Source organism: Jaculus jaculus, chromosome 14, assembly GCF_020740685.1.
Source record: "Jaculus jaculus isolate mJacJac1 chromosome 14, mJacJac1.mat.Y.cur, whole genome shotgun sequence".
Taxonomy (NCBI): domain Eukaryota; kingdom Metazoa; phylum Chordata; class Mammalia; order Rodentia; family Dipodidae; genus Jaculus; species Jaculus jaculus.
In genome coordinates, this window is record NC_059115.1 from 21,959,203 (window position 1) to 21,986,190 (window position 26,988).

Here is a 26,988-nt window from a genome sequence, read left to right on the forward strand (position 1 = left end):
AGCAGGGTGAGGGAGGAGGTGAGACCGAAGGAAGAAGGGAAGGCAGAGTGGAGCGGGTAGGAGGAGGCGGAGGGAGGGGAGCGCCCGGGAGAGCGCTGCTGGGCTCGGCTGAATGAGAGCAGAGAGAGGGTGTGCATTGGCAGCGAGCGGGACCCGGGGCCGGCGAGGCAGAGCGCAGCTCCGGGAGGTAGAGCGAGCGCAGGGCGGGGGCCTGGGCGGCGGGAGGAGCGCCCACGGGGCAGGCACAGGGGTGCACGGTCCCAGCACCCTGCATCTGGAGAGCCTGGGAGCTCCCCCGTGCTGGGGACAGCCAGGCTGGAAGTCCCAGGAGGAGGAGGGGAGGGAGGAGCTCGGGGGCTGGGCTTGGGGAAAGGGGTCGCTCCGTGGCCTCCCGGATGGGGGGTGCCGCTTGCCTGAGCGCCCCGCGAGCGCTCGTACTCTGGGCCGCACTGGGGGCGGCAGGTAAGACCTGGGGGTTCCGTGCAGCAGTCACTGAGGGCAGGGTGGGGTGGGGTGGGGTGCCCAGGAGAGGTATTCAGGTTATTTTCTTCCCAGCTCACATTGGACCGGCACCTGACCCCGAAGACTGGTGGAGCTACAAGGAAAACCTCCAGGGGAACTTCGTGCCAGGTGCATGCAGGGCAGAGACCACCCTTCCCTCCCCCCACCCCCTCCGCCCAGGCGCCTCTATGCACAAACTGAGGAGTGTGGGTCCCTGACACCCTCATCCCCTATCCCAGGATCAGGGGTACCACCCCCCCCCCACACACACACACACACTCCCACCACCCTCCTCCTGCCTCCCTTCAGAGTGGGGCCCTGCCTCTGAATCCCAGTGGCTCACCATGGGACATTATACATGCGCATTTCAAGTAGTGAGTGGGAGTGAGTGCAAAGAAAGTATGGGGGTGGAGAGATGTGTGTGTTTGCAGCCAGCCACTGGCAGGTCCTGCCCCTTCTGGAAACCAGAAGCTCGGTGGCTCCAGCCCCCGACTTCAGCATCCCTCTTTTGCAACACTTCTCCTCTGATATTCTTATCCAGCTGTGGGACACGGGAGACTAAGAGAACTACAACTCCCATGGGGTGCTGGGACAGACGAGACGCATGAGTAGGTTGCAGCCCTGAGGTCTATTGGGAGTTGTAGTTCTTTCCGCATTGATTTCATTTGAGATGGGTCCAATACAGAGGAGGCTGGGAGGGAGGGAGGGAGATTGAGAAAGAGAGAGAGAGGGGGAGGGAGGGAGAGAGGGAGGGTGTGTGTGTGTGTGTTGTGGGGGACTTAGGAAACATTTTCTAGATCCTTCAAGAAAATAAGGATTCTGGTCTCCATGACCCTTTTCCCTCGTACCTAGTGAGGGTATGGACTGGGACCATTAGCAGCCCACGCAGCAGACCCAGGCTCCATACCCTACCCCTTTCTGTCCCCCTCAGGGCCTCCCTTTTGGGGCTTGGTGAACGCTGCCTGGAGCCTGTGTGCAGTGGGAAAGCGGCAGAGCCCGGTGGATGTGGACTTGAAGCGGGTGCTTTACGACCCCTTTTTGCCCCCGCTCAGGCTCAGCACCGGGGGAGAGAAGGTAAGGGGCCTGGAGGGAAAACGCAGTGAAAATCGGGGACAGGTGGTGAGCTGTGGGGGAAGGAGGATGACTTCCCAGTAGATGGAGAGATGGAGAGAAGGCTCCTCACACTATGAAGCTTAGTTCCCCAATCATCTCATGTCTGCAGAAGCAGTGAACACAATATGTCACGTGACCCACGTTTTAGAAAGCTTAACAAACCCGCCAATCTTCACAATAACCCAAAGACCCGGTACTATCATACTGTCCTTATGTTATGACTGCAGAAACTCAGTCACAGAGAGGTCAAGTTACTTTCCTGGGACCACACAGACAGAATCCACTGGGATTTAAACCAGGTGACCTGGGCTCAGCGTCTGTATTGGAACTCTTAAAAGAGCCCACATCCTGCTTCATTTAGCTTTAGTTGCCAAAAACCACAGAGCCATTCCCTACTCTGTCCCCTCTCAAAATCTCATTTCGACTCTATCAGGGCCATCACTCCCAGCCTTTCCACTTCCCTCTACTGCCCCCACCCAGTCCCAGGCCTCATCACACCTCCCGGGACTGGGTCTTACCTCCCTGCTGGCCTGAAACTGCTTTCTGTCATCAACTGTTCACTGCAACGTGGGTTGTGGTAGAACATACCTGTTATCCCACCTACTCGGGAGGCTGAGACAGTTCAAGTTCAAGGCTAGCCAGGGACATAAAGTGAGATTCTGTCTCAAAAAGTGAAAAATAATACCAAACTCCCCATCCCCCTCAAAACTCAGCATTTGGGCCCCATGACCCTTCTTTTCTGTTCACTAGACCCCATCACTTGGATTTCTTTGCTGTCATTAAAACAGACCACCTCAGGGCCTTTGCACTGACCCTGCCCTCTCCCTGGAATGCCCTTCTCCTATTCTTTGACAATTAACCACCTCTTATTGCTCAGATCACCATTCAAACAACTCATCCGGGCTGGAGAGATGGCTTAGTGGTTAAGTGCTTGCCTGTGAAGCCTAAGGATCCGGGTTCAAGGCTCGATTCCCCAGGACCCACGTTAGCCAGATGCACAAGGGGGCGCTCGCATCTGGAGTTCGTTTGCAGTGGCTGGAAGCCCTGGTGTGCCCATCCTCTCTCTCTCTTTGCCTCTTTCTCTGTCGCTCTCAAATAAATAAATCAATAAATAAAAATGATCAAACAACTCATCCCCAGGGAAGCTTTGGCTGTCTCTGATTCCTCCCTCAATCTAAGCAGGTCTCCTATGACACTCTGTAGCCAGTTCCTCAAGCAGTAGGTCTTGTATTTTTGTGTTGTTTTTGTTTTACTACCTCTCTTGTTTGCTCATGTTTTCTTTTCTTTTCTTTCTTTTTGGAAGTGCCTTAACCACTGAACCATCTCCCCAGCCTATTCCTGTTTTAATTTGTTTTTGTTTATTTTTATTTATTTATTTGAGAGCAACAGACAGAGAAAGAGGCAGAGAGAGACTGCAACTGCAAACGAACTCCAGACGCGTGCGTCCCTTGTGCATCTGGCTAACGTGGGTCCTGGGGAATCGAGCCTTGATCCAGGGTCCTTAAGCTTCACAGGCAAGCGTCTAACTGCTAAGCCACTTCTCCAGCCCCTCCTTTTTTATTTTTTAATTTTTGTTAACATTTTACATGATTATAAAAAAAAATCCCATGGTAATTCCCTCCCTCCCCCCCCCCTTTTTTAATATATGGTATGTATGCAAGTAGAGGCCAGATGTTGAATCAGTTGTCTTCTTCAGTTGCTTTTTCTTTATTTTACTGAGGCAGGGTCTCACTTGAGCCCAGAGTTCGCAGATACAGTTAGTCTAGCTAGACTGTTTGCCCTAGGGCTGTACCTCCTCCTGTGCTGGGATTTCAGGCAACCACCACATCTCTCTGGCATTTATATAGGTACTGGGGATCTGATCTTCGTGCTTGTATGGGAAGTGCCTTACCAACTGAGGAATCCCCTGCGCCTCATTGCTGGTTTTTGTTTTATTTTTCAAGGTAGGGTCTCGCTCTACCCCAGGCTGACCTGGAATTCACTATGTATTCTCAGACTGGCCTCGAACTCATAATGATCCTCCTACTTCTGCCTCCCAAGTGCTAGGATTAAAGATGTGTGCACAACTCAAACCTGGTTTTTTTTGTTGTTGTTGTTTTTGTTTTATTTTTTTCAGGTAGGGTCTCACTGTAGCCCAGGCTGACCTGGAATTCACTATGTAGTTTCAGGGTGGCCTCAAACTCATGGCGATCCTTCTACCTCTGCTTCTTTAATGCTGGGATTAAAGGCATACACCACCACGCCCAGCTCATTGTTGTATTTTTAACACACAGTGCTGATAGTACAATAGTAGTTCAATTAATAATATTTTTAATGGTTTTATTTATTTATTTATTGGTTTTTCGAGGTAGGGTTTCACTTTAGTTCAGGCTGACTTGGAATTCACTCTGCATTCTCGGGATGGCCTCAAACTCACAGCAGTCCTCCTACCTCTACCTCTTGAGTGCTGGGATTAAAGGCATGAGCCACCACGCCCAGCTTAAATGGTTTATTTTTCTTTTTAAATTTAAACCAGTTTACTTTAAAGAGTCTACATAAGGTAGAGAATACAGGCCATATACTATAATTTTATATACACAAAAGAGAGACACAGTGATAATAAAGTGCACCCTATTATGAAGGATGAAAAAAAAAATGTTTTTTTTTTTTTTTTTTTTTTTTGGTTTTTCGAGGTAGGGTCTCACTCTATCCCAGGCTGACCTGGAACTCAATATGTAGTTTCAGGGTGGCCTTGAACTCATGGCGATCCTCTTACCTCTGCCTACCAAAGTGCTGGGATTAAAGGCGTGAGCCACCATGCCCAGCAAAAAGTGGTTTAGTTTTCAGAGAGAGAAAGAAAAAAAAAACCCAAAAAGCAGAGATAGAGGCTGGCTTTACATGAGTACTGGGGATTCAAACTCCAGGCCATCAAGCTTTGCAAGCAAGCATCTTTAAGTGCTAAGCCATCTCTCCAGCCCCTCAATAAATAATATTTTAAATATTTATTTTTTTTATTTACTTATTTGGAAGAGAGAGAATGGGCATGCCAGGGCCTGTAGCCACTACAAAGGAACTCCAGATTCAAGTGCCACCTTGTGTATCTGGCTTACTGGGTCCTAGGGAATTGAACCTGGGTCTTTAGGTTTCACATGCAAGCACCTTAACTATTAAAGCATCTCTCCAGCCCAATCAATAATATTTTTGACATGGAATCTCACTATATAGCCCAGACCAGCCTTGAAATCAGAATTATCCTTTTGCCTCAGTCTCCCAAGTGCTGGGATTACAGGTGTGCACCACCACAGCAGGCTCCGTATTTGTTAGTTGAAAGAATTCACCAATATCATGTACTTGTTGAAGTACACGATCCTGGGGAGTTGCCAATACCTAAACTCTGTTGAATAATGAATTGTTTGGACTACAAGAACTGAAGTGGGAGATGAGAAGGGAGCTATCTTTCTGTGTCTACCTGACTGCTTATGGTTCTCCTACAGCTCCGGGGAACCTTGTACAACACCGGCCGCCATGTCTCCTTCCTCCCTGCATCCCGGCCTGTGGTCAACGTGTCAGGGGGTCCTCTCCTTTATAGCCACCGACTCAGCGAACTGCGGCTGCTGTTTGGAGCTCGAGACGGAGCTGGCTCTGAACACCAGATCAACCACCAGGGCTTCTCTGCTGAGGTGGGGCCCCCTAACCTATGACACTCTGAGTAACAACAGCTTAAGGGTCTTTCATCACCACCCTACTGCCCCTTCCCACCATAAGTGCTGATCCTCAGCCTAACTCAGGACCTCAAAGGCCCAAGAGTTAGAGCCATTCTCTCCTCCCCTTCTTCTGGTGGACCACCATTCTTTGTGTCCACCCAGGTACAGCTCATTCACTTCAACCAAGAACTCTACGGGAATCTCAGTGCTGCCTCCCGGGGCCCCAACGGACTGGCCATCCTCAGCCTCTTTGTCAATGTGAGGGAGGCCAGATGGGTACCTGGCATCCAGGGCATGAGGGATGATGGAAGCTGGGTGGTCAGGCTTCTGCTTCTGGGGAGGAGGGGCTTGGGGGAGCCTGGACTGCTGCCTCCTTGTCTTACACCCTTCTGCATAGGTGGCCGAGAGCTCAAACCCATTCCTCAGTCGCCTCCTCAACCGGGACACCATCACCCGCATCTCCTACAAGAGTAAGTCCCCAAGTGATGCAGGTCTATAATCCCAGTTACTGAGGAGGCTGAGGCAGTTGGATGGCAAGACCAGCCTGAGCTACTTAGTGAGAGACCCATCCTCAAAATAATGAAATCGAGGGCTGAGGATGTATCTGAGTGCCTGCTTAGCATTCACCAGTTAGGGGCTGGGGGTGTGGCTTAGTTATACAGCATCTGTCTGGCATGCTGGAAGCCTTAGGTTCAATGCCCATACTGAATATAAAAGAAAAAAGAATCAGCTGGGCGTGGTGGCACATGCCTTTAATCCCAGCACTTGGGAGGCAGAGGTAGGAGGATCACCATGAGTTCAAGACTACCCTTAGACTACATAGTGAATTCCAGGTCAGCCTGAGCTAGAGTGAGACCCTATCTCGAAAAGAAAAGAAAAGAATAGAATAGAATCAAGGAATCAAGTCTCCGTGTATTGGGTACACAATGTGTCACTCTGGCTTGGTATCCCCACAGATGATGCATACTTTCTCCAAGACCTGAGCCCGGAGCTCCTTTTCCCTGAGTCCTTCGGCTTTATTACCTATCAGGGCTCTCTCAGTACCCCTCCCTGCTCAGAGACTGTCACCTGGATCCTCATTGATCGAGCCCTCAATATCACCTCTCTCCAGGTGACCCTGTGTGTGCACCCCGTCCTGACCCTGGACACTATTTCCTGGGCATTAAAGCAGGGTGTGGGGCCAACCCTTTCCACTCATTTCTGATTTCCCACGTTCTTCTGGGGACAGATGCACTCTCTGAGACTTCTGAGCCAGAACCCTCCTTCCCAGATCTTCCAGAGCCTCAGCGGTAACGGCCGGCCCCTGCAGCCCTTGGCTCACAGGGCCTTGAGGGGCAACAGGGACCCCCGGCACCCGGAGAGGCGCTGCCGAGGCCCCAACTATCGCCTGCATGGTATGGTCCTATGTAACCCCTGCCCCCCTAGCCCCACAGGCCTTGGTCCAGCGTACATCTGTGTTCTGTCGGTGTGAGTTCCCACTTCTCTGTGTGGTCTAGCCCATGTTCCAATATGGGGGGGGGCAATCCACCCCCTTGCTGTCTCTTGCTTTTCTCTTCACTGCTTTGCAACTTGGTGTAAGACCCAGTTCTCTGGGTTCCTTGTGGCATAATTATCTTGCCAGCGCTAATCATCATTTTCCAAGATGGCACAGCCCAAGTAATCCCTTTGTTTCCAAATGGTATGACCCTAAACCGTCTTGACAGCTTTCCCCTTTTGATAATCAACTTGGAATGATCCCACCCCTCCCTGCTGCCACCCTGTGGTTCAGCCCAGCTCCCGGCTTCCCAACATGGTACAGTCCACACCCCAGTTTCCCATCCTTGGATACCTTTACAGTTGCACCACACGTCCCATCCCACCTTCCTGCCTCCCTATATGTTCTGGTCCTGGAGATGACCATCCGCCCTCCAGCTTCTCAACTCGGTCTATTACGGCTTCCCTTCGCGGCCTCCGGTGGTAGAGCCCCACGCTCCAGTCCCCGCCCCCGCCGCTCGCCCGCCCATTCTTAACCTCCGCCCCCAGCCCATGGATGTAATCTTTTGCAGTGGACAGTGCCCCCCATGGTCGCTGAGACTCCCAGATGAGGACTGCGCCCGCCCGAGCCAAGCCTCCCTATACTAGGGGACGGGAGTTACCCCGAAACAAAGCTATTAAAGGGACAGAATGCTTCGTGTTTCACAGTGGTTTGATTCTCGGGCGCGTTGGGGGGTTAAATATTTGGGATTTAAAGAACCAGCTCCTGAAACCAGTCTCCTTCTACACCTGCGCAGCTTGGTATTTTGCTTCCCAAAACCAGCCTATGAATGCGCGGCTCCTTTAAGAGGCACCCCCCCCCGTCCCCCTCCCGTCCCCCCACCCCAACCCGATGCACCAGCACGCGCAGAGCCATGTGCTTCCTTCTTTCGTCTGCCTCATTGGCCCGAATTGGGTCACGGTCCCGCCTCCAGCGCTTCCTCCCATTGGTCAAATCTAGGTCAGTGTCCCGCCTCCCTCCAGAAGGCGAGGCAACTTCACGCGCACAGACCCTCACGCGCCTTCCCTGGCCTTAGTGGATCCCGGGACCCTACTGGCTCGAAGTCTCAAGGGTTGGAGATCTGATTGGTCTGTGTCTACAGCCGGAGGGAGGCACGCGGCTGGGGTGCATGGCCCAAGAGGGGGCGGGGGCCCGGAGGAGGGATGCGCGCCGTGGCGTCGGGTGTTTTGGTTTGGATTTTTTTTTCCACGAAAGAAGTTTGCTTTGGCCACGCCTCAAATAGTCCGCCTCCTCCTGTCCCCTCCTCCGCTCGCCCCAGAGCGCACACCTCTGGGTGCAGATTGCAAATCTTCCTTTGCGAGAGCTGAAAAATTTGCAAGAGTCAGGCTCGCCCACCTTGCACGAAAGGAGCGCGCCACTGTATCCCTGGGCACCCTCAGTTGCAGAGCCGGGCTGCTTGATTTTGGTCACCCACTCGCACAGATTATAAAGATCCGTTCGGGACATTTGAGTTGCACGTTTCTGCAGAGAGAACCGCAGATCCCCAGCGCTCTTCAGATCTTGCAGCGTTTGGATTCTGGAGTCTTGTACGCTACCCTTGCCCGACCCTGGGCACACACTCGCCAGAACCACAGGAGTGTGCCGGTGATTGGCAGACCAGCCCTACGCTTCTCCATGAGCTCATGAACCTCGGGGCAGGTGCCCTGCGATGGCGCGGCCTTTGAGCGACAGGACCCCGGCCCCCTTGTTACTGGGTGGCCCTGCCGGGGCTCCGCCTGGCGGGGGAACGCTGCTTGGACTGCGGAGCCTTCTGCAAGGAACCAGTAAGCCCAAAGAGCCTGCTAGCTGTGAGTTCTAATCTTACCTTGTGAGGGACTCAAGTGATGGTTGGGGGAGAGGGTTCTACGATTCCTATGTGCTTGGGACCCCATCTTTCCTCCCCTTTAGCCACTGTCACTCAGGTGTTTACGTTCCTTGGACTTTCAACGTCCAGGACCAAACCTGACACCGAAGGACCCAGGGGTCAAGTTTTCAGTGTTCTCTTACTTGAGGACATGGAAGTCTAAGTCCCAACCCCCACTTCTCTTCCTTTTGGCCTGGGAGTGTGGACCCCTGGAGACCAGGAGAAAAGGGAGGGGGTGTGTCAGATGCTCACACGACGGTGACACGGGCTGGGGCGGGGCTTCATGAGGTCACATGGACACTTGGGACTAGGAATGTGCCCGAGCCATGGAGCCCCTTTCAGCCCCTTTCAGATTGGGTGGGAAGGGAGGAGGGAACTGTGTGCAGGGAGTGAGGAAATTACAGAGGAATTACATAGCTGTCATTTTTTTCTCTCTCACCTGCCCAACACTCCACCCACTCTGTCCTTGCACCCATCTTTCTGAACTTCCATCTTTCTTTCTCCGGGTCTGTGTCGGTCCCTTCCTGGGCCTCTATCCCCATCTCGGTATATCTTTGCCATCTCCTTTCTCTGAGTCCCTGTCCCCATCTCTGGGTCTCTCTGTGGGTTCCTGTCCCTTCTCTCTGGGTCTTTGCCCTCCCGCACCCGTCTTCCCACCTCACGCCCTGGATCTCCGCCGTATGGATCTCTATACCTCCTCTCTAACTTGGGGGGTCTTTCCTGTATGTCCCCAACCTACCCCTCCTTTCCCTGGCCTGCAGGTCTCCTGAAAGAAAAGGAGCGCAAGGCGGCTCTGCCCGCAGTCCCCATCCCTGGCTCGGGCCTGGAGACCGCGGGCCCAGCTGATGCCCCGGCTGGGGCGTTGGGGGGCAGCGGGTCCCCGCGGGGGCGCCCAGGAACCGTGCCTGGCCCGGGTCTGTTGGGGCCACTGCTGTGGGAGCGCACGCTGCCCTTCGGCGACGTGGAGTACGTGGACCTGGACGCCTTCCTGCTGGAGCACGGGCTCCCGCCCAGCCCGCCGCCACCCGGAGGTCTATCGCCCGTGCCCTCGCCGGCGCGCACTCCAGCGCCCTCCCCAGGGCCTGGCTCCTGTGGCTCAGCTTCTCCCCGCTCCTCGCCGGGACACGCCCCCGCTCGAGCTACCTTGGGGGCCGCCGGCGGCCACCGCGCAGGTGCGATGGAGGGGGCAGGGCTCGAGTCTAGGGGGCGGGGCTGAGATGCATTTGGAAGCTTGCCCAATGAGATGCTGTGATTCATAAGGAAGACAAGGCCTGGGACCCCCAAATTCCAGGTAGCCTGCCCTCTGAGATGCTGTGGTCCGCAGTAGGACCTTGGAACCTAAACTCCAGGAGGCCTGTCTAATGAGAGATAGTCGGTGACAAAGGGCACGGATTTCCTTGGATTAGGGACTGAAAACATACACCATTTTATTTACTGGAGAGTTATCTGGGCCCAGAATCAGGGGAAACTGAGATGGGACCGGACCAATAAAATGGCAGCAGGCCAGAGCTGGGCACTTGGATTCTGGGACTCCCGTTGGGGGGTGCTGAATCCTGGGTCGCAGACTCCAGCAGAGACGTTAAGAATCTCGATTCTGGATCCTCCAGAGGAAGGAGCACCCCATATTCTTGCTTCACGGTACATAGTATCTCAGAATCGTGGGGGCTCTGGTGTCAAGGGGCTTGGAGACAGGCTGGTTCTCCTACGTTCCCCGGCCTTGGGGGTGTCGGGATCCTTGGAGAGGTTGGAGCTGAGACGAGAAGGAGCCAGAGGCGAAGGGACCTTCATCAGGGCACTTGGGGTCTCAGTGTGGGACTCCTGGGCACACCTGCCCCTGGTCCGATCTCCAGGCAAAAGCAGAGCTGCACATTACCATGCCACGTGAGTCCTCCTTCCCCTGCCGCGCGCACGCGCTCTCACGCGGGAAGAGGCGGGACCCGGGAACGTGAGGGCGAGCGGCAGGGGGAGGGAAGAAGGAAAGCAGGCGGCTGCACGTGACGGGGCCCTGAACCTGTGTCCTCAACTGGCCCCAACTTGCTAGTGCTTAAAGACACAGGCGCCTTCCTCTTTGAACCAAGATCTGCATTCGCTTCTCCATCACTTTTGAAGCGATTTGCTTTTAAGAGTCTTTACTGAGGACATTCCCTGTGACGTCCTGTAGCTTATGCTTTGAGCAGGGATTCAGTAAGATTCAGGCTGGACTATGGAAAGAAAACTAACACTCTGTGAGCCTGCAGTCTTGAGGCTCCAGAAGCTATTGACAGACCCGTGTTATTTTGGGCCAGTCAATTGTGACTGGCCTCCACTTTACTATTTCTAAGAGTGGAAGCTGGGTGTGTGGTGCACGCATTTTATCCCAGCACTTGGGAGACAGGAGGATCGCTGTGAGTTTAAGGCAACCCTGAGATAGTGAATTCCAGGTCGGTTGGGCTAGAGCAAGACCCTATCTAGAAAAAACAAACAAACAAAAAGCAAGCAAACAAAACAAAAAGTGGAATTGGTTCCATGACGGCTCAGCATCTTTCTTTGCTACTTAGGGATTCTTGATGGTTTATATTATGTGGTTTATGCCTGGAAGGTGTTGCATTAAGTTGCAGAAGGGACCTACCTCCCTGTGGTGGATAAGATGCGGGGGAGGAACAGGGAGCCTCTGGGAATCCAGTTTTCCCCCCAAAATAACAGCATGTAGTCTAGTGGCGAATTTTGTTTCCCAAGGTCTGACCTCTCGTGATACACCCAGTCCTGTGGACCCAGACACGGTGGAGGTGCTGATGACCTTTGAACCCGATCCAGCCGATCTGGCCCTATCAAGCATTCCAGGCCATGAGACTTTTGATCCTCGGAGACATCGTTTCTCAGAGGAGGAGCTAAAGCCTCAGCCAATCATGAAGAAGGCCAGGAAAGTCCAGGTGCCCGAGGAGCAGAAGGTGAGTGGCCAGATGCGAAGAAGCCTGCTTTAGTTTGCCAGGCTTTTCGTTGTAGTCAGGCTCTCCTGGCCTGCAGGTACAGACCTCAGACCACCAGGTACTAGGGGCAAAGGATGAAGGTGGTGGAGCCCCTTTCCCAGACCTGCAAGTCCCCCAGCTACATGGAGCACCCCCGTAGGAGGGAATATCTTCTGCTTAGACTTTCTCAGATTGGCAGTTCTCCATTCTGGGTAATGAACCAGTCTCTGGTGGAGAGCCGCAGTCTAGACCATGGGTTTCTCCTGCTACAGGCCCTTTTGCTTGTGAGCAGGAGCTAAGGGAAGCTTGTTTCCCATCTGGGTGGTCCTTGTAACTAAGGAGTGGCCCTCCTTGGAAGCCAGATTCTAGGATTGTGGAACCCACAGGTCTGATCCTCTGGGGAGGCCTGAGGGTGGGGAGCAGTTCTTCAATCAACCATGTCCTTGGGGTAAGGGGCGGTTCCCTGGCCTCAGACTTGAATCACTGGGACTACTAACCTTACCTTAAATGTTTATTTGCTGATGAGGGATCATGTTGCCTTGGCAACTAGCGCACCTAACCCCATTACTGGGGGAGGGGGTGTAGTACCCAAGCTTTCCTTTAACAACCAGGACGTGGAGAGGTGATGTACAGGGGAAGCAGTGTTGTTGCTGTTCACCAGGATCAACTGAAGGTGCTGTTGCTAGGGAACATGCATCCTTAGCAACCAGCATTCTGCAGGCCCGTTGTCAAATGAGGGCTCGGGCCTGCTCTTCACCTTGGACAATTGAAGTCCAGTTGCTTATGATTGTGTGTGTGCGTGCATGTCTATCTCATGCTTAAGCGTTAGGTGCATGGTCTCCTTAGGAACTAGGGCCCTAGAGGGATAGTTTTTTGAGCCCCATCTCAGCAAAGTGGGTATCCATTAGATTGCTGAACATAAAACAGCCACTGGGGAGGTCGGGGAAGCATCTCAGAAGGGTCCCCGCCCTTCCTCTCTCGGTAGACCCGTGTCCCACCTCTCCACTTTCTAGGATGAGAAGTACTGGAGCCGGCGATACAAGAACAATGAAGCAGCCAAGCGGTCTCGCGATGCTCGGCGGCTCAAGGAAAACCAGATATCAGTGCGGGCGGCCTTCCTGGAGAAGGAGAACGCCCTGCTTCGGCAGGAGGTGGTGGCTGTGCGGCAGGAGCTTTCCCACTACCGTGCGGTCCTGTCGCGATACCAGGCTCAGCATGGGGCGCTGTGAGACCACCTCAGTCCGCCCGGGGCGGAGCCCTCTTCCTTGCTCAGACTTGCACCCCATACCTTCACCCCTCCTTGCCCGATGGCCCACGGTCTGGCCAGCTGGGTGCCCCAGGGACGTAATGATGCAAATACATATATATTTTTAAGAAAAAGCGAGCCTCCCCCCTCCCTCGCGGGGGCGGATCCTGTGTGCTCTGAGCACGTCGGGGACCCTACTCTCCCAATCGCCTCCGTTAACACGATCCTGAATAAATCTTGAGAACCCCGAGCCAGCTGTTATGGGGGACAAAGCCCCGTTAGGAGGCCAGTGCCCACCCGGATGGAAGGGGCACAGGTGGAGGAAAGAAGCCACAGCCTTTATTGCATAGACCTTTGCAATTGCTTTGTAGACAGGACTAGACGCACGTGACACAGACTTCCTAGCCCCACCAGCGAGGGGAGGAGCAATAGTGCAAATCCGACCGCCTGGGGGAAACCTGCCCCTCCCGGATTGATTGGCCGGTCGGGTGGAGGCACTGGGGTGGGTGGGCGGGCCCAAGCCCTTGTCAGGCCAATGGGCTAAGGCCTCTCCCAGCCCCTACATTCCAGGAGTCATTGGGCTACGCGGAAGGCAGACCCGGCCTCAGCCCAGTCCCAGGCTATGGTGCTGGGGGATCAGCTGTCCTTGCCTTCAGGAACTACTCACAGGCAGGCCTAGGGCGTCGCCTCTGGTTCTACGAAGGCCCGCACAATCCTGAGTCAGGATCCCCGCCCCTAGTTCATGCCCGGCCTGCAGGCCCAGTGAGCAGCGTGCAGAGGTGTGGGTGTACCTGCGCCTGCACTGGCCCGTACTCCACCAACTCCCCATCCACCGTGAGCACGCCACGTGTTGTGAGTGGCTCGAGGCGGAAGGCACGGGCCGCGGCGTATCCCAGATGGGGGCAGCCCAAGCTGAAGTGGTTGCCATGTTCCATGGCCAGCAGGATGCGCAGTAGCGCAGCCCGCGACACACCACTGCGTACCCAGCACAGATGTACCAAACCATCGTCCAAGCGCGCATGCGGGACCGCCACCAAGTCAGCGCACAGGTGGCTGGGTAAGATAGCCAACATTAGCACGAAATCCCCCTCTATTGTTACCCAGTCCGGGGGTAACGGAGTGCCCAGTGGAGGCAACAGGTGGTCAGTTGGACCACAGGTAGAGGCCACTGGAGCACCAGAGGTGGGGGGCGGGAGACCCGAGGATGCTGGCATTTCTGGAGGCCCTTCACTGATGGGTGAGAGTGGAGCTACCTTGGGAGAACTGCAAGGGGAGAGCAACAGTGGGTCTGGAGAGAGAGGAGCATCCCCACCTCCCCCCCAGTCCCCTGTCAGCTCTGGTCCCCCACCGTTGAGGGACAGGTCAGGCAGGGGCTCAGGGGAGCCAGGAGAAGCCAAGGCAGACTGGGGCAGGGGCAAGGGCAGGGGCAAATCAGACACAGAGCGATGCAAAGGCGAATGGGTGACTGGAGGGGCTGGGGCTGGGGCTAGGGCCAGCTCTGATTTGGCCCGAGGCAGCCTGTGGCCAGTAGCGGGCAGAGCCGGCTCCGCAGCCGCAGGGAGGTAGGAGAGGCGACCCCGGTAGGTATGCAATGTGGCCAGGCCCAGCACTGCACCCAGGGTGAACCGGGCACTGCCCAGGGCCCTGAAGCGCTCACTGTGAATGTCCACATCTGACAGGAAGCCCCAGGCCACAGACAGGAAGGAGTAACATCGGGTTCCTGAGGCCAGTGTCACGGAGAGCAGGTCCATTGGGTGGCTGCCACCCCGGCAGAGCAGCAGTGAGCAGTTAAGCAGGAGATCGATGCCTACGGCAGGCGCAAACCTTCATAGCCAGAGCCACAGGGCCACAAACAGAAAGAGCAGGAGGGGCTGCATGAGACAGGCAGCACCCACCAGGAGTGCATCCCTGAACCTCAGCAGCCTTGGGCAGCCAGACACTTGCTAAACACACGGGAGGGCTTTCTTTTCTTTTTTTCTGCTTTTGGTTTTTTGAGGTAGGGTCTCACTATAGCCCAGGCTGACCTGGAATTCACTCTGTTTTCTCAGGGTGGCCTCAAACTCACGGTGATCCTCCTACCTCTGCCTCTGCTGGGATTAAAGGTGTGAGCCACCATGCCGGGCCCAGGAGGGCTATCTGTGGGGCAAACACACATCTACCCATTGCATGAAGCAGGGACAGGCAGGTATCTGACAGGAAGACATGGGGGTCCTGTAGTGCCAGAGGCTCATCCTTGCCCCCCTTCGACCATTCTGGCAGGAGAGCCAACCTACCCGCCATGGTGGTTCACTGCTCCAGCCAGCGCGTTTCCTGACCCACAGGGGAGAACCCCCACAGGCATCCGCACAGCCTTCTCCCAGTCAGAGCGATCCAAGAGCCCGTTCACCACCTGCGAGTGGGAGAGGCTGCTGGGTCCTAGTCCCCTCTTTGATCCCCCAGGGTTGGGATAGGATGCTTTTGCTCTACCTCATAAAGAAGCCCATCTCCAGAGACGGTGACGATGCCTTCCCACTCACTGAGGTTCAGCCCCTGCACTAGCTCTCGGGCATGGTTCTGTCGTTCTAAGAGGGGTGAATCAGAGTTAGGCAAGAGTCCTACCCTCCAGCCCCACCTCCCATCTCCAGGGCCCTTACCTGTCTGTATGAGGTTGTAGGACAGGCCGGCCTCAGAAATTATGGGCACCACGTAGTCTTTACAGCGCTGCCAGGCCATGCCCCGCCCCCCAAAGGGATTAACCAATAGGAGCAGTCGGGCTCTCCGAGGCAGCAGTTCAGGAGTGATCTCTGCAGAGAGAGGGAGGATCTATAGACGCCAAAGATCCAGGCCGCTCCCCTACAGGTCTCTGAAATCCACCTGTGAAGGGTTGGCACCAGGGACAAGCTGGGAGTTACCTACCCCAGCTGAAACAAGGGTGGGTCTTGCTTGTCAGAGTGTGTCTTCTGGACCCACATGTAGCATGCGGACCAAGGAGCTGTGCTCCTCAAACACCTGCTACCCCGCAACAGGATCCCTTAATATCACAGCCCCTGAAGGCCCCAGGCAAGACCCTTAAGACCCTGGTAGAGAAGGCTACACCAGAGCCTTCCCTGACCTTCTTAGTCTCAGCCTAAAGGCCACCAGTGCAAGCCCCAGAAACCCCAGAGGCCTGTGGAACACTAGTAACCATTCTCAAGCCTGCTGTTCCCTGGCAGAGCACCTCTGACTCATCTGTGGTCAAGACTACCAGCAGACAGGACCTAGCCAGGAAAAGAGACCCTAACTCACCTGTGTGTCTCATTTTTCCCTATTAGACCCAGCACATTGTGTACAGATACACACACACACACACACACACACACAAATCTCACACACAACACGACACACACAGGAGGCTTTGGCCCAGTGCCTCACCCTGGTCTCCAGGCAAGGGGACTCCTCGGAGGAGACACATGAGAGCTGTTGCCCAGCGCTGGGCTTCCACACGGTTCTCCTCATAGGTGGCTGCCCCATCTGCTCGGAAGGTGCGGGTGGCTCTGCGACGGCCTCCTCGCCGTCCACGAGGATAGGTATAGACACAGAAGTAGGCCGCAGGGTCTGAGGGGCTGCGGCTCTGCAGTGTGCTGCAGCCTGAAACTTCAGATAGTGGGACCAGGCCATCACGGGGCCGGGCTTCTGGCTTTGGGCGCAGCCGTTGTATGTGCAGGGCCTGCTGTGTGAGGGTGAGGACTAACCGTGGCCCATGGACGGGGTAGGAGCCAAACTCTCCGTGCAGGATTGGGGTATTGGCAGGTGATGGCAGAGGTGGCGGGGCCATTTCCTTGGTCCTGTCCCAGGTGCTCCTAGACTTGTGGCTTGGAGTCACTTTCTGCTCTGTCCTCTGTGGGGGGAAGGGCAAGTTAGTCTAGAACCCCATGGTCGATGGAAGGAGGTACAGGAGACAAAGGGTGAGCATGGAGACACCCTGAGTACACAAGGTAGCACAATCCCTGAAACCAGTATTCAGGATGCCCTGCACCATTTGTGGTACCAGACTTGGCAGACAAAACATGTAGCAGCATTTCCTGCCAGTCTGGCATGGTGGCACATGCCTGTAATCCCAGCAGGAGGCACAGGCAGGAGTGTTACTGTAGGTTTGAGACAGACCTGGGCTACACAGTTAAGTTCTAGGCCAGCCAGGGCAACATATGGAGTCTCAAAAACAACACTGCACCATAATGAAGGAGGAGGACACAGTATGCTGGGCTCATGATGAAGGCTTTGAAAGAAAACAAGGCCAAGAAGGGAAGTGAATAGTGGAGACACCTGCAAGAATAGACAAGTCAAGACAAAAGATGTTGTACCTGCCCACCCGCCAACTGAGTCACTGGCACATGTAGAGGAATAATGCAGGGACATTCAGCACAATGAACAAGCTCTGCCAGTGAGAGAAACAACAGATTTTTCAGAAGAGAACCCCAGGCGGATAAAAGACAGCCCAATGAGGAAAGCAACAGGAGAGAAAGGGCATGACACAGACATTGCGGGTTGGAGGGGAGCCACACATGAGTGTCTGAGGGGCCACCAGCCTTTCTGGGAGCACTAACCTGGGCGTCTGGCAGCTGAGGAGAGTGGAGCCAGGTCGGAGTCCCTCCCTCTCCTCACCTTTGTGCTAACTGGCCTACCCAGTGACCTGCCTGTCTTGTCAACTTCCCCAGGTCCAGGGCTGCCGGGGGACACGCCCCCATGTGGAATGTCTCTCAGGTTCCCAACTGTCTTAGGCTCAAAGGACAGGGAGGTGCCTACCCCACCCCCAAACCTGCAGAGGAACCCTTAAATCAGACTCAAGAGCACAGCCCTACAAGTCCTCCACCCGGGGCTGGGCCCTAGTCCCTGCTCTCGTCGGATCTCCTCCACTAGGTCAGTCCTGGTTATCCCCAGCCTGCACCTCTACTCCAGTGCCACCACCCAAGCCCCTCGCCTGAGTCGCCACCCCAAATGCAGTCCTGGTTTTCCGTTTACAGCTCCCACCCCGCTGTGCCCCTTCTACACGTCCGCTTCTCTGACTTCACCAGTCCCCCAGACTCTCAGTCACCCCGAACCCCACAAACTCCACGTACGCTGTGCTCTCCCTGCTGCCCCTTCAGTCTGCACACCCGCCCCCATCAGGCCTAGGGGAGGGGGGAAGGGTGTGCATCCATTAAACCAATGGTGGCGGGGCAGGTCCAACTCACACCAATAAGAGTGGAGGGGGCGGGGCCTAGAGAGCTCAGCGTCAGGGTTGGACAGAGAACACGAGACCACGCCGGCCATCATAAGTGAGGGCATACACACAGTAGATGCGGCGTCATGCCTCCATAGAATACCCTGAGTCCTCCATGTTTCTTAAGGGCAGGGTGGGCAAAATCCAGATGTGTTTATTGAAAGGGGAGTGAGGGAGGAGGAAGAGGCCGCCTTTAGCTGCAAACACTGACAAGGACTCCAACAGACATGCAAAGGCAGTTACAGATAGACACAAATGCAGAGAAGATCTAGGCTAGGTGGTGCATGCATTTGGGCGGTGGAGGCAGAAAGATTAGGCGTTCAAGGTCAGCTTGTGCTACATTGCCAGTTAAACTCAATTTAGGACGACCACAAACAAGAGGCTTGGTAAGCATGCTGGCTCATGCCTTCCAACCCAGCACTCAAGAGACTGAGGTAGGAGGATCACTGTGATTTCAAGGCCAGCCTGGGCTACGGACTGAGTTGCAGGTTAGCCTGAGCTAGAGTGAGACCCTGCCTCAAATAAAACAGTTAGAGAAAATGATCAACACAGGTGGATATGCACCTTGTGGAATACAAAACAGGGTGGCGAGTCTGATTAATTCACAACCTGTTTACCTTGGACTCCATGAGATTAACATCTGCCCAGGAAAACACCACGTGACAGGACAAAGCTCACCAGAGGACCAGGGACAGAAGAATGTTGTCAGCCCAGAGATTGGGTGGGGGGAGTTGAGCCCGGAAAAAAAAATGTGGACAGAGAAACATACAGGGCAAAGACATGGAAAAATCAAAAATCAAAAGGCAAAGCAAATAAAGGGAAGAGAAAGGAAGGGAGGAGGGTACTTAATAGGTTGATATTGTGTATATGTAAGTACAATGATTGAGATGGGGAGGTAATATTATGGAGAATTGAATTTCAAAGGGGAAAGTGGGGGGGGGAGAGGGAATTACCATGGGATATTTTTTTCTAGTCATGGAAAATGCTAATAATTTTTTTTTTTTAAAAGCCAGGTGTGGTGGCACACGCCTTTAATCCTAGCACTTGGGAGGCAGAGGTAGGAGGATCGCTGAGAGTTCGAGCCCACCCTGAAACTACAGAGTGAATTTCAGGTCAGCCTGAGCCAGAGTGAGACCCTACCTTGAAAAAACAAAAATAAAAAAATAAAGGCAAAGCAAGGGTCTATCAGGAGACTGTCAGTCGGATAGAACTGAAAGAAGGCATGCAGAACTTGTCTTTCCTTTCCTTTTCTTTTTTTTCAATAGTGAGGATGAAACTTAGGGCCTCCTGAATGGTAGGTGTGGTAGTAGGCAAGTGCCTCCCACCAAGCTCCATTCCCATCAACAAACACTGAACAGGAAAGGGACAAAGGTTGATGGGATGAGACAAGCAGAGAAGGAAGCATACCATATGGAGCGCCAAGGAATGATACTGAGAAATGGAGGAAAAACTGAGTAGGAGACACAGCAAATGAACATGCCTGTGAAGCCTAAGGACCTTGGTTCTAGGCTCGATTCCCCAGGACCCTCGTAAGCCAGATACAAGGGGACGCATGTGTCTGGAGTTTGTTTGCAGTGGCTGGAGGCCCTGGCACACCCATTCTCTCTCTATTTGCCTCTTTCTCTCTGTCTGTCTGTTGCTCTCAAATAAATAAATAAAAATAAATTAGCTAAGACAGGGACACACAAACCATGTTAGAGAACTAGGAACAGAGACTGGGAACAAAAGGAGGAAGAGGAAGAAAAGAGGAACAACACCTCCAGCTCACCCAGAATTCTAGCCTCCACTGGCTAGCCTGGGAGGTGGAAACTACTCACCCTGCCCACAGGAAAGGTCTGAGGTCAGTGGCATAGGGGTACGACAGGCACACACAGTTCACACGGCATGATGTCCATGGTCAGGACAGCCCACTTACCTGGTTCTGCTGTCCCTGATTCGGGGTGTCCATTCATTAGTCAGCCTTGTTTACCACAGCAGGACCTCCACCCAGTGGAGGAGGCCATATGGGGGTGGTCTGTTCACTGTGCAGACCTGGCCTTGGGCTCTGTGGATAAAGATTAGTATCCAGCATGCTCAGTGTACCAAAGGGGCACCACCCCACCAAGCTGGTCTGTCTAGTCCCACTGAAAGCAGATAACAGGAGCACCTTTGTGCCAAGTATTGACTTAAGCATGCTCACCAGCCTATATAACCAGGGAAGACTGTTAGGTTTATCATTCCTTTTGTCGAAATAGGAAAGGAGTCTTGTCCAAAGTCACAACTTGAAAAAAAGTAGCACGAACAGGGCCTTGCAGCTCAAGACTAATTATAGCTAATTGGGATGTTAAGGTAGGATGATCAAAAGTTCAAGGCCAGGGGGCTGTAGAGATGGCTTAGCAGTTAAACACTTGCCTATGAAACCTAAGAACCTCAGTTTGAGGCTTGATTCCCCAGGACCCATGTAAACCAGATGCACAGGGGGCACATGCATCTGGAGTTCATTTGCAGTGGCTGGAGGCCCTGGTGCACCCATTCTCTCTCTGTCACTCTCAAATAAATAAAAGTAAAAATAAAAATATATTTTTTTAATAATTCAAGGCCAGCCCAGCATGGTGACATACACCCTTAATCCCAGCACTTGGGAGGCAGAGGTAGGAGGATTGCTGTGAGTTCGAGGCCACCCTGAGACTACATAGTGAATTCCTGGTCAGCCTGGGCTAGAGTGAAGCTGTACATCGTAAAAACAAAAAGTCCAAGGCCAGGCTGAAGAGATGGTTCAGTGGTTAAAGGCACTAGTTTGGGCTGGAAAGAAGGCTTAGCAGTTAAGGCGCTTGTCTGATAAGCCTAAGGACCCATGTTCGACTCTCCAGATCACACAAAAGTGAGGCAGGCGCCAAGTTGCACATGCCCAATAGGTGGTGCTAGCATCTGGAGTTCAATTGCAGTGGCTGAGGCCCTGGCCCACTAATATTCTCTCTCTCTCTCTCAAAAAAAAAAAAAAAGCTTGCAAAACCTGTCATTCCAGATTCAATTCCCCAGTATCAATGCTACCTCGTGGTATAGTGAATAGAATTCCAAACTTTCAATTCCCCAGGATCCACATTAAAGCCAAATGCACAAAGTGGTGCATGCATCCAGAGGTCATTTGCAGCAGCAAGTGGCCTTGGCATGTCCACACTCACTCTCTCATTAATTTCAAGATTTGGCTGGAGAGATGACTTAGCAGTTAAGGCACTTGCCTCTTAAGCCAAAGGACTCAGGTTCAATTCCCCAAGACCTGTGTAAGCCAGAAGCACAAGGTGGCACATGCATCTGAAGTTTGTTTGCAGTAGCTAGAGACCCTGGCAGGCCCATTCTCTCTCTCAAATAAAATAAATATATAAAATTCAAGATCACCCAAGCATGATGGCACATACCTCTAAGCCAGCACTCAGGAGGCAGAGGTAGGAGGATTGCTGTGAGTTCTAGGACGGCCTAGGACTACAGCATGAGTTCCAGTTCAGCCTGGCCTAGATTGATACCCTACCTCAAAAAAAAAAAAAAAAAAAAGGTTGGGGGGTATTACCATGATTTATTGTCTATAATTACGGAAGTTGTAAATAAGATTTTAAAAGCTTTAAAAAATCCTGTGTGATGTGCTGCAGAGATGATGGCTCAGCAGTTAAGGTGCTTGCCTGCAAAGCCTAAGGACCTAGGTTCAATTCTCCAGTACCCACATAAAGCTAGATGCACAAGGTGGCAGATGTGTCTGGAGTTTGCAGTGACTGGAGACCCTGACATGCCATTCTCTCTCTCTCTTAAATAAGTATTTAAAAAAAAAAAAAAAAAAAAGCCCAGCCAGGTATGGTAGCGCAAGCCTTTAATTCCAGCAGAGAGGAGGCAGAGGTGGGAGGATTACCATGAGTTCGAGGCCACCCTGAGACTACACAGTGAGTTTCAGGTCAGCCTGGGCTAAATCGAAACCCTACCTCGAACCCCCCCACCCAAAAAAGGCTCAAAATCAATCTATGCAACTTGCTGACACCGTAACTCAAAAAGAAAAATAAAAAAGGAGTCAGTTCCCAAACTTGCCTCATTCTTTCTGTCGACTTCTGTTCTTCGGCCTTACATCCTTCGTTCTCACCCTCTGGTCTCCATCTTCCTCCCCTGAGTCTCTTATCTCCCTCTCACTAGGTCTCCCCTCTCTCAGGAGTGTGTTATCCAGCCCCTCCCCACCCTAGTCCCCAATCCATGGATCTATATATGATTTCTCTGCACGAGTACCTGGTACATCCCTCACACCGAAACTGCTGGGCCAGTTGAACGAGTCTGTTGGAGAAAAGCAGCCAGTCCCTGACGGGGTATGGAGGGAGATGCTAAGGCAGGATTTGAGAAGGGCCTTCTATCGGTAGAAGATAACGGAACCAAAAGGATGGCAAAAATGGGTATTATAGGTTGAGATGCAGCAAGAAACCCTCAGGTTAGAGACCTAGTAGGACTTCCTGAGCTTCATCTGCGCCCTGCAAACTCGGCCTAATGAAAAGGAAGCGAAGAATTTAAGGAAATCCCGGAAACATGGGATGAGAGGTTTCTCCAGGCCTGGACAAAACCCGCCTGCCCCGCCTCCTCACCTCCCAGACTCATCCGGCTGAGTCCTCCCGGAGCCACTGAGAGGCGTTCGGCGTCCGGCCAGAGCGTCACCGCGTAAAGCCTCCAGCTAGCTCCATGCATCCTCTTTTGCTCCTAAGTCAAGGAAGAATCCAGGAAGAATATATAGAGAACGAGGATTTAAAAGGCCTAGAGAGGCTACTGAACTTTTGGCACTTCCCTCCTCTGACATCACGCCGGTTTCTCTTTAAAGATTCCTCCGCCCTACTCCGCGGTCGTTTACGGACCATAGAGAAACGAGGGTCGGGGTAGAGCGCTGCGTCGCATTCCGTGACGTTGCCAACCGTCCACAGAGAAGTCCAGCCTGGGATAGAGCGTCGCGGCCTGGGACGTCACTAAAGCGACGCGCACTGGAGCCTTTCCACGCCCACTTTTGCGCCGCTCTCTCTTTCCGTACCTGGCTGAGCAAGGGTTGCCATCATGGTGAGCCGCGGGTCAATCCACATCCATCCTCGGCGGGCCGGAGCTGGGGACGCGCCTGAGGGGTGCGGGAGGCTTGCGGGCGGCCACAGTTGATGTTCACGGAGGTTAGGGGACGGGAGCGGACCTACCAGCCAGGACATGGCGGAGCGGTTATCCGGCCCTAGGTTAGGCTCTAACCGTGACGGTCTTGAAACTGCAGCCAGGCTGACCTCGAACTCAGGGCAATCGTCCTGCTCAACCTTCCGGGTGGTTGAGTTACAGGCATACATCACCACCTTTGCCTTCTGTAGCCACCCTTAACGTGGTTTTGGAAAGTTCTACGCAAAGTGAGGTTCCCATACCCGAGTTTGGGGCACAGGTTGGCGTCAGTGGGGGTCTCCCTCCGCTTGCTTGTTGCTTTGCGGCCTTTCCCCGCTTGCTTGTGTGTTGGGAAGTTACTTAAGGAGCATACTCGTTACATGGTCTTGGGATGTGCCTTAAAATGGGGGCTGTTGATACAATATTTACTGTTCACCTAGTTAAAAAAAAACAACAAACAGTTGGCAGGGTCTGCAGTGGGTGGGGGACATGTAGTACATGTAGTACAGATCTTCAGTTTTCTTTGATGAGAAGTGAGGATAATTATATACCAAGCACCTTCAGAGATACTATATGAAAGATCCTTGTGTTATGTTCTGAATAAAGATTCCTTGTGGTTTTTTGGAGTGGGCCTTTTGCTATAAGGCAAGTGTTGTGTCACTGAGTAACATCTTTCCATTGAAAGTCTTCAACTTGTAATTTTTTAAAGTATTGATTTGGAGCCGGGCATAGTGGCACATGCCTTTAATCCCAGCACTTAGGAGGCAGAGGTAGGAGGATTGTTGTGAGTCCAAGGCCACCCTGAAACTACATAGTGAATTCCAGGTCAGCCTAAGCCAGAGTGAGACCCTACCCCAGAAAACCAGAATAAAATGTTTATTTGGGAGAGGGAGAATGGGTGTGCCAGGGTCTCCAGCCACTGCAAACAAACTACAAATACATGTGCCAGATTATACGTCTGGGTTACATGGGTGCTAGGTAATTGAACCTAGGTCTTTACACTCTGGAGGCAAGTGCCTTGACTGCTGAGCCTTCTCTCCAGCCCGAAGACATTAAATTCTCGAAGTTAATAGGACAGTGGCATCGATGTTTGGAGACGCTGAGAACTCGAGTTATTAAAATTTGATCTGTACTCTTCATAATCTTGGGGATGCCACAGTCAGAGAAGTTTATGGGGTGAGTGATAGTCCCAATTCACAGTTAGGTCCATTGTCACTCATTATCACACTCCACAGGGAGTTGACATCCGTCACAACAAGGACCGGAAGGTTCGCCGCAAGGAGCCCAAGAGCCAGGACATCTACCTGCGCTTGCTGGTCAAGGTGAGGGAAGGCCATCAATCATACCAGCCATCGGTGGGATCTTCCTGGCTGGGAGCCCCTTCACTGGAGGCTTGGGGGATGTCCTGTGTCCTCAATTACTTTCTTTTCCAGCTGTACAGGTTTCTGGCCAGACGAACCAACTCCACCTTCAACCAAGTTGTGCTCAAAAGGTTGTTTATGAGTCGCACAAACCGGCCTCCCTTGTCCCTCTCCCGGATGGTAAGTGGGTGTTGGCACACCTCTGAAAGGTGCGTGGTGCTGGGCCACAGCAAGCCGCCATCCTCCCCTTTCTCCCCACCAGGGAGGCTGAAGCTAGTGGGGAGTAGAGAGTTCTGTGCTGCCGCGTCACTGCCTGACAGCCTGTTGGTGTTCACTCGCCTGGGAAAGTGCAGGCAGAGGAGTTGATAAGCTTCTCCTCCTGGGCGGTCTGAGCCATCTTCAGGACACGGCTGTTCTGGTGCTCTGGGTGTCTATAGAAAGTTGATGGGATAAAACATAAGACAGTTTACACTGTGTGTTCTGTCCCCACCCCAAGATTCGGAAAATGAAGCTTCCTGGCCGGGAGAACAAAACAGCTGTGGTCGTAGGGACGGTCACGGATGACGTGCGTGTTCTAGAGGTGCCCAAGCTGAAGGTGAGTGGCCCCAGGGAACATCCTTCAGGCCTGACTGCAGGCCTTGCTATATTGAGGTGCTCATCACTTGATGCTGGTCATCCTAGGCCTCTGGTGAAAACTATTTGGGACAGAACAGGCACTCCAGGGCCTCTTGCTACTGCAAAAGAACTCCAGATACATGTGCTGCTTTGTGCGTCTGGCTTTGAATGGGTGCCAGGGGAATGGAACCCCAGGCTGGCAGGTTTTGCAAGCAAGCACCCTGGGCATGTTGTTGACCTGAACTGTTGAGGGCAATTGCCAAGTAAGAAAGTTCGGTTGTTGGAGATAGGCTGCAGAGCAGGAAGTGGATAGCAGTGCCTGAACCCCTAGTGTCTGACCCTGCCCCCCCCCCCCCAGGTGTGCGCGCTGCGTGTCAGCAGCCGGGCCCGCAGCCGCATCCTCAAGGCCGGTGGCAAGATCCTCACCTTTGACCAGCTGGCCCTGGAGTCCCCCAAGGGCCGTGGCACTGTGCTGCTATCTGGTGAGTGGGGCTGCTTGGTGGCTGGCATCCTTAGCTTGTCTGGCCCTGTGGGGTTGGAAGAACTCGATCTTTCTTATCCCCTTCTCTGACCAGGTCCTCGGAAAGGCCGGGAGGTGTACAGGCATTTTGGCAAGGCCCCAGGAACCCCACACAGCCACACCAAGTAAGTGTCCAGATGCTCCCTGGGCACGGGTGGTTGGCAGCCTCAGTGGAGACCCAGTGCACTAGAAAGAAACATTGTGGTCATGCTCCTGCTTTGTTTCCTCTCCCACAGACCTTATGTCCGCTCCAAGGGCCGGAAGTTCGAGCGTGCTAGAGGACGGCGTGCGAGCCGCGGCTACAAAAACTAACTACCCCAGATTTTGTCTTATTAAAAAGTTTTTGGATGCTGACAGCCTTGTGTGTGTTTATAGGGTTGGGTGACTGCTGGTGGCCTCACTTTTTTTAGTTGGGGAGTTAGGCCAGTGAATACCATCCTCTAAGGCCCTTACCTGCCTGTGGGCAGTACCCATCCTCCTGTCCTGCCCTCTGCCCATTAGGCTTGGGGCCTCACCTCTGCCAGGTATAGGGTGTCCCTTTACCTGTTTCCTGCTAGGATTAGCCTCTCCCAAGATCTTGGCAGTGGGGGCGTGGGAACACGCCAGGCAGTGCTCCCTGGATGGTGAGTGGCCAGTCCCTGAGCAAGGTTCCTGATGGGCCCTCCCCTATGTTTGCACAAGGGGATGGGCCCGTCCACCTGGCGCCTGCAGAAGGGGAGGCCCGGAAGAGCTGCCCAAGTGGGGGGGAGGCCTCCCAGCTGGTCCTTGACCTCAAGAAGATCCTTGGAGACCTGGAGTGGGCACAGGTCAGGTGAGAGCTAGGGGCTAGAGGTCTGGCCTTAACTTCAGTTCTCTCTTCAGGGCAAATACCTTGCTAGGGGCCGGAATCCTTGATAGGCTTGGTAGGAGAGGGTGGTTATTGTCCAGGAAGTAGCTGGTACCGGGGCAGGAGATCATAAGATTGAGGTAGAGAAGCCGGGCTGGACTCACCTCAGGACACTGTTCAGCTGGGGGAGTTAGGTCTGTGTTGTGGACCCCCACGCAGGTTGTAAGGATGACATTACTAGAAGCCTGAGTGAGGGCTGAGCAGGTCTGGGTTGGAGCGCTTTCCTTTAACATCCAAGGGCAGGTCTAAGGGCTTTATGGTCATCCTTTGAGAGCAGGTAAGGGGGCAACTGCCATGAGATTCTGTCCAGACTGACCTGGCAATAAGACCAAGTTAAATTGGCAAGCCTGTGGTGTTAGGGACAGTAGGGTGGTCAGGGATGGGCAGGTGGCTTTT

The 26,988-nt window shown here is 53.5% G+C and overlaps 4 protein-coding genes across 9 annotated transcripts; 3 read left to right on the top strand and 1 right to left on the bottom strand.

The window, feature by feature from the left end:
- Positions 1-285: 285 nt before the first annotated feature.
- On the top strand, positions 286-7,470 carry Ca11 (carbonic anhydrase 11). The gene is made up of 9 exons (XM_004672269.2): positions 286-462; positions 556-630; positions 1,433-1,575; positions 5,088-5,273; positions 5,460-5,555; positions 5,695-5,767; positions 6,254-6,408; positions 6,526-6,691; positions 7,343-7,470. Exons 1-9 carry the CDS (start codon positions 396-398, stop codon positions 7,366-7,368), a joined length of 987 nt encoding a protein of 328 aa, XP_004672326.1. The 5' UTR covers positions 286-395; the 3' UTR covers positions 7,369-7,470.
- Rpl18 (ribosomal protein L18) lies at positions 3,051-26,062 on the top strand. Of its 2 annotated transcripts, none has more exons than XM_004672272.2 (10): positions 3,051-3,057; positions 8,354-8,357; positions 11,468-11,475; positions 23,116-23,132; positions 24,446-24,532; positions 24,644-24,751; positions 25,068-25,166; positions 25,545-25,668; positions 25,762-25,831; positions 25,943-26,062. In XM_004672272.2, exons 4-10 carry the CDS (start codon positions 23,130-23,132, stop codon positions 26,016-26,018), a joined length of 567 nt encoding a protein of 188 aa, XP_004672329.1. In that variant the 5' UTR covers positions 3,051-3,057; positions 8,354-8,357; positions 11,468-11,475; positions 23,116-23,129; the 3' UTR covers positions 26,019-26,062. The 2 variants fall into 2 exon arrangements, with proteins under 2 accessions (XP_004672329.1, XP_044990340.1); XM_045134405.1 differs by having other exon boundaries at positions 11,468-11,474; positions 23,121-23,132.
- On the top strand, positions 8,364-13,124 carry LOC101597381 (D-box binding PAR bZIP transcription factor). The gene is made up of 4 exons (XM_004672271.2): positions 8,364-8,618; positions 9,436-9,846; positions 11,390-11,601; positions 12,633-13,124. Exons 1-4 carry the CDS (start codon positions 8,480-8,482, stop codon positions 12,846-12,848), a joined length of 978 nt encoding a protein of 325 aa, XP_004672328.1. The 5' UTR covers positions 8,364-8,479; the 3' UTR covers positions 12,849-13,124.
- Sphk2 (sphingosine kinase 2) lies at positions 13,183-22,905 on the bottom strand. Of its 5 annotated transcripts, none has more exons than XM_045134401.1 (7): positions 22,673-22,905; positions 19,999-20,127; positions 16,256-16,721; positions 15,499-15,648; positions 15,332-15,426; positions 15,139-15,254; positions 13,183-14,689 (listed from the first exon to the last, which is right to left on the bottom strand). In XM_045134401.1, exons 2-7 carry the CDS (start codon positions 20,029-20,031, stop codon positions 13,606-13,608), a joined length of 1,944 nt encoding a protein of 647 aa, XP_044990336.1. In that variant the 5' UTR covers positions 20,032-20,127; positions 22,673-22,905; the 3' UTR covers positions 13,183-13,605. The 5 variants fall into 5 exon arrangements, with proteins under 5 accessions (XP_044990336.1, XP_044990337.1, XP_044990338.1 ...); XM_045134402.1 differs by lacking the exon at positions 22,673-22,905 and adding an exon at positions 22,326-22,666; XM_045134403.1 differs by lacking the exon at positions 22,673-22,905 and adding an exon at positions 22,134-22,282.
- Positions 26,063-26,988: the final 926 nt, after the last annotated feature.

Excerpts from the sequence above, each read along its gene's own strand:
- Ca11 (XM_004672269.2), top strand. The coding sequence starts at position 396 with ATGGGGGGTGCCGCTTGCCTGAGCGCCCCGCGAGCGCTCGTACTCTGG. Across the intron at positions 631-1,432 it reads CCAGGGGAACTTCGTGCCAG|GGCCTCCCTTTTGGGGCTTG; the intron begins GTGCATGCAGGG and ends TGTCCCCCTCAG. Across the intron at positions 6,692-7,342 it reads CCCCAACTATCGCCTGCATG|TGGACAGTGCCCCCCATGGT; the intron begins GTATGGTCCTAT and ends AATCTTTTGCAG.
- LOC101597381 (XM_004672271.2), top strand. The coding sequence starts at position 8,480 with ATGGCGCGGCCTTTGAGCGACAGGACCCCGGCCCCCTTGTTACTGGGT. Across the intron at positions 8,619-9,435 it reads GCCCAAAGAGCCTGCTAGCT|GTCTCCTGAAAGAAAAGGAG; the intron begins GTGAGTTCTAAT and ends CCTGGCCTGCAG. Across the intron at positions 11,602-12,632 it reads AGGTGCCCGAGGAGCAGAAG|GATGAGAAGTACTGGAGCCG; the intron begins GTGAGTGGCCAG and ends TCCACTTTCTAG.
- Sphk2 (XM_045134401.1), bottom strand. The coding sequence starts at position 20,031 with ATGGACACCCCGAATCAGGGACAGCAGAACCAG. Across the intron at positions 15,427-15,498 it reads CTACAACCTCATACAGACAG|AACGACAGAACCATGCCCGA; the intron begins GTAAGGGCCCTG and ends CACCCCTCTTAG. Across the intron at positions 14,690-15,138 it reads GCAGTGAACCACCATGGCGG|GTTTGCGCCTGCCGTAGGCA; the intron begins GTAGGTTGGCTC and ends CTGGCTATGAAG.
- Rpl18 (XM_004672272.2), top strand. Across the intron at positions 24,752-25,067 it reads CCTTGTCCCTCTCCCGGATG|ATTCGGAAAATGAAGCTTCC; the intron begins GTAAGTGGGTGT and ends CCCCACCCCAAG. Across the intron at positions 25,167-25,544 it reads TAGAGGTGCCCAAGCTGAAG|GTGTGCGCGCTGCGTGTCAG; the intron begins GTGAGTGGCCCC and ends CCCCCCCCCCAG.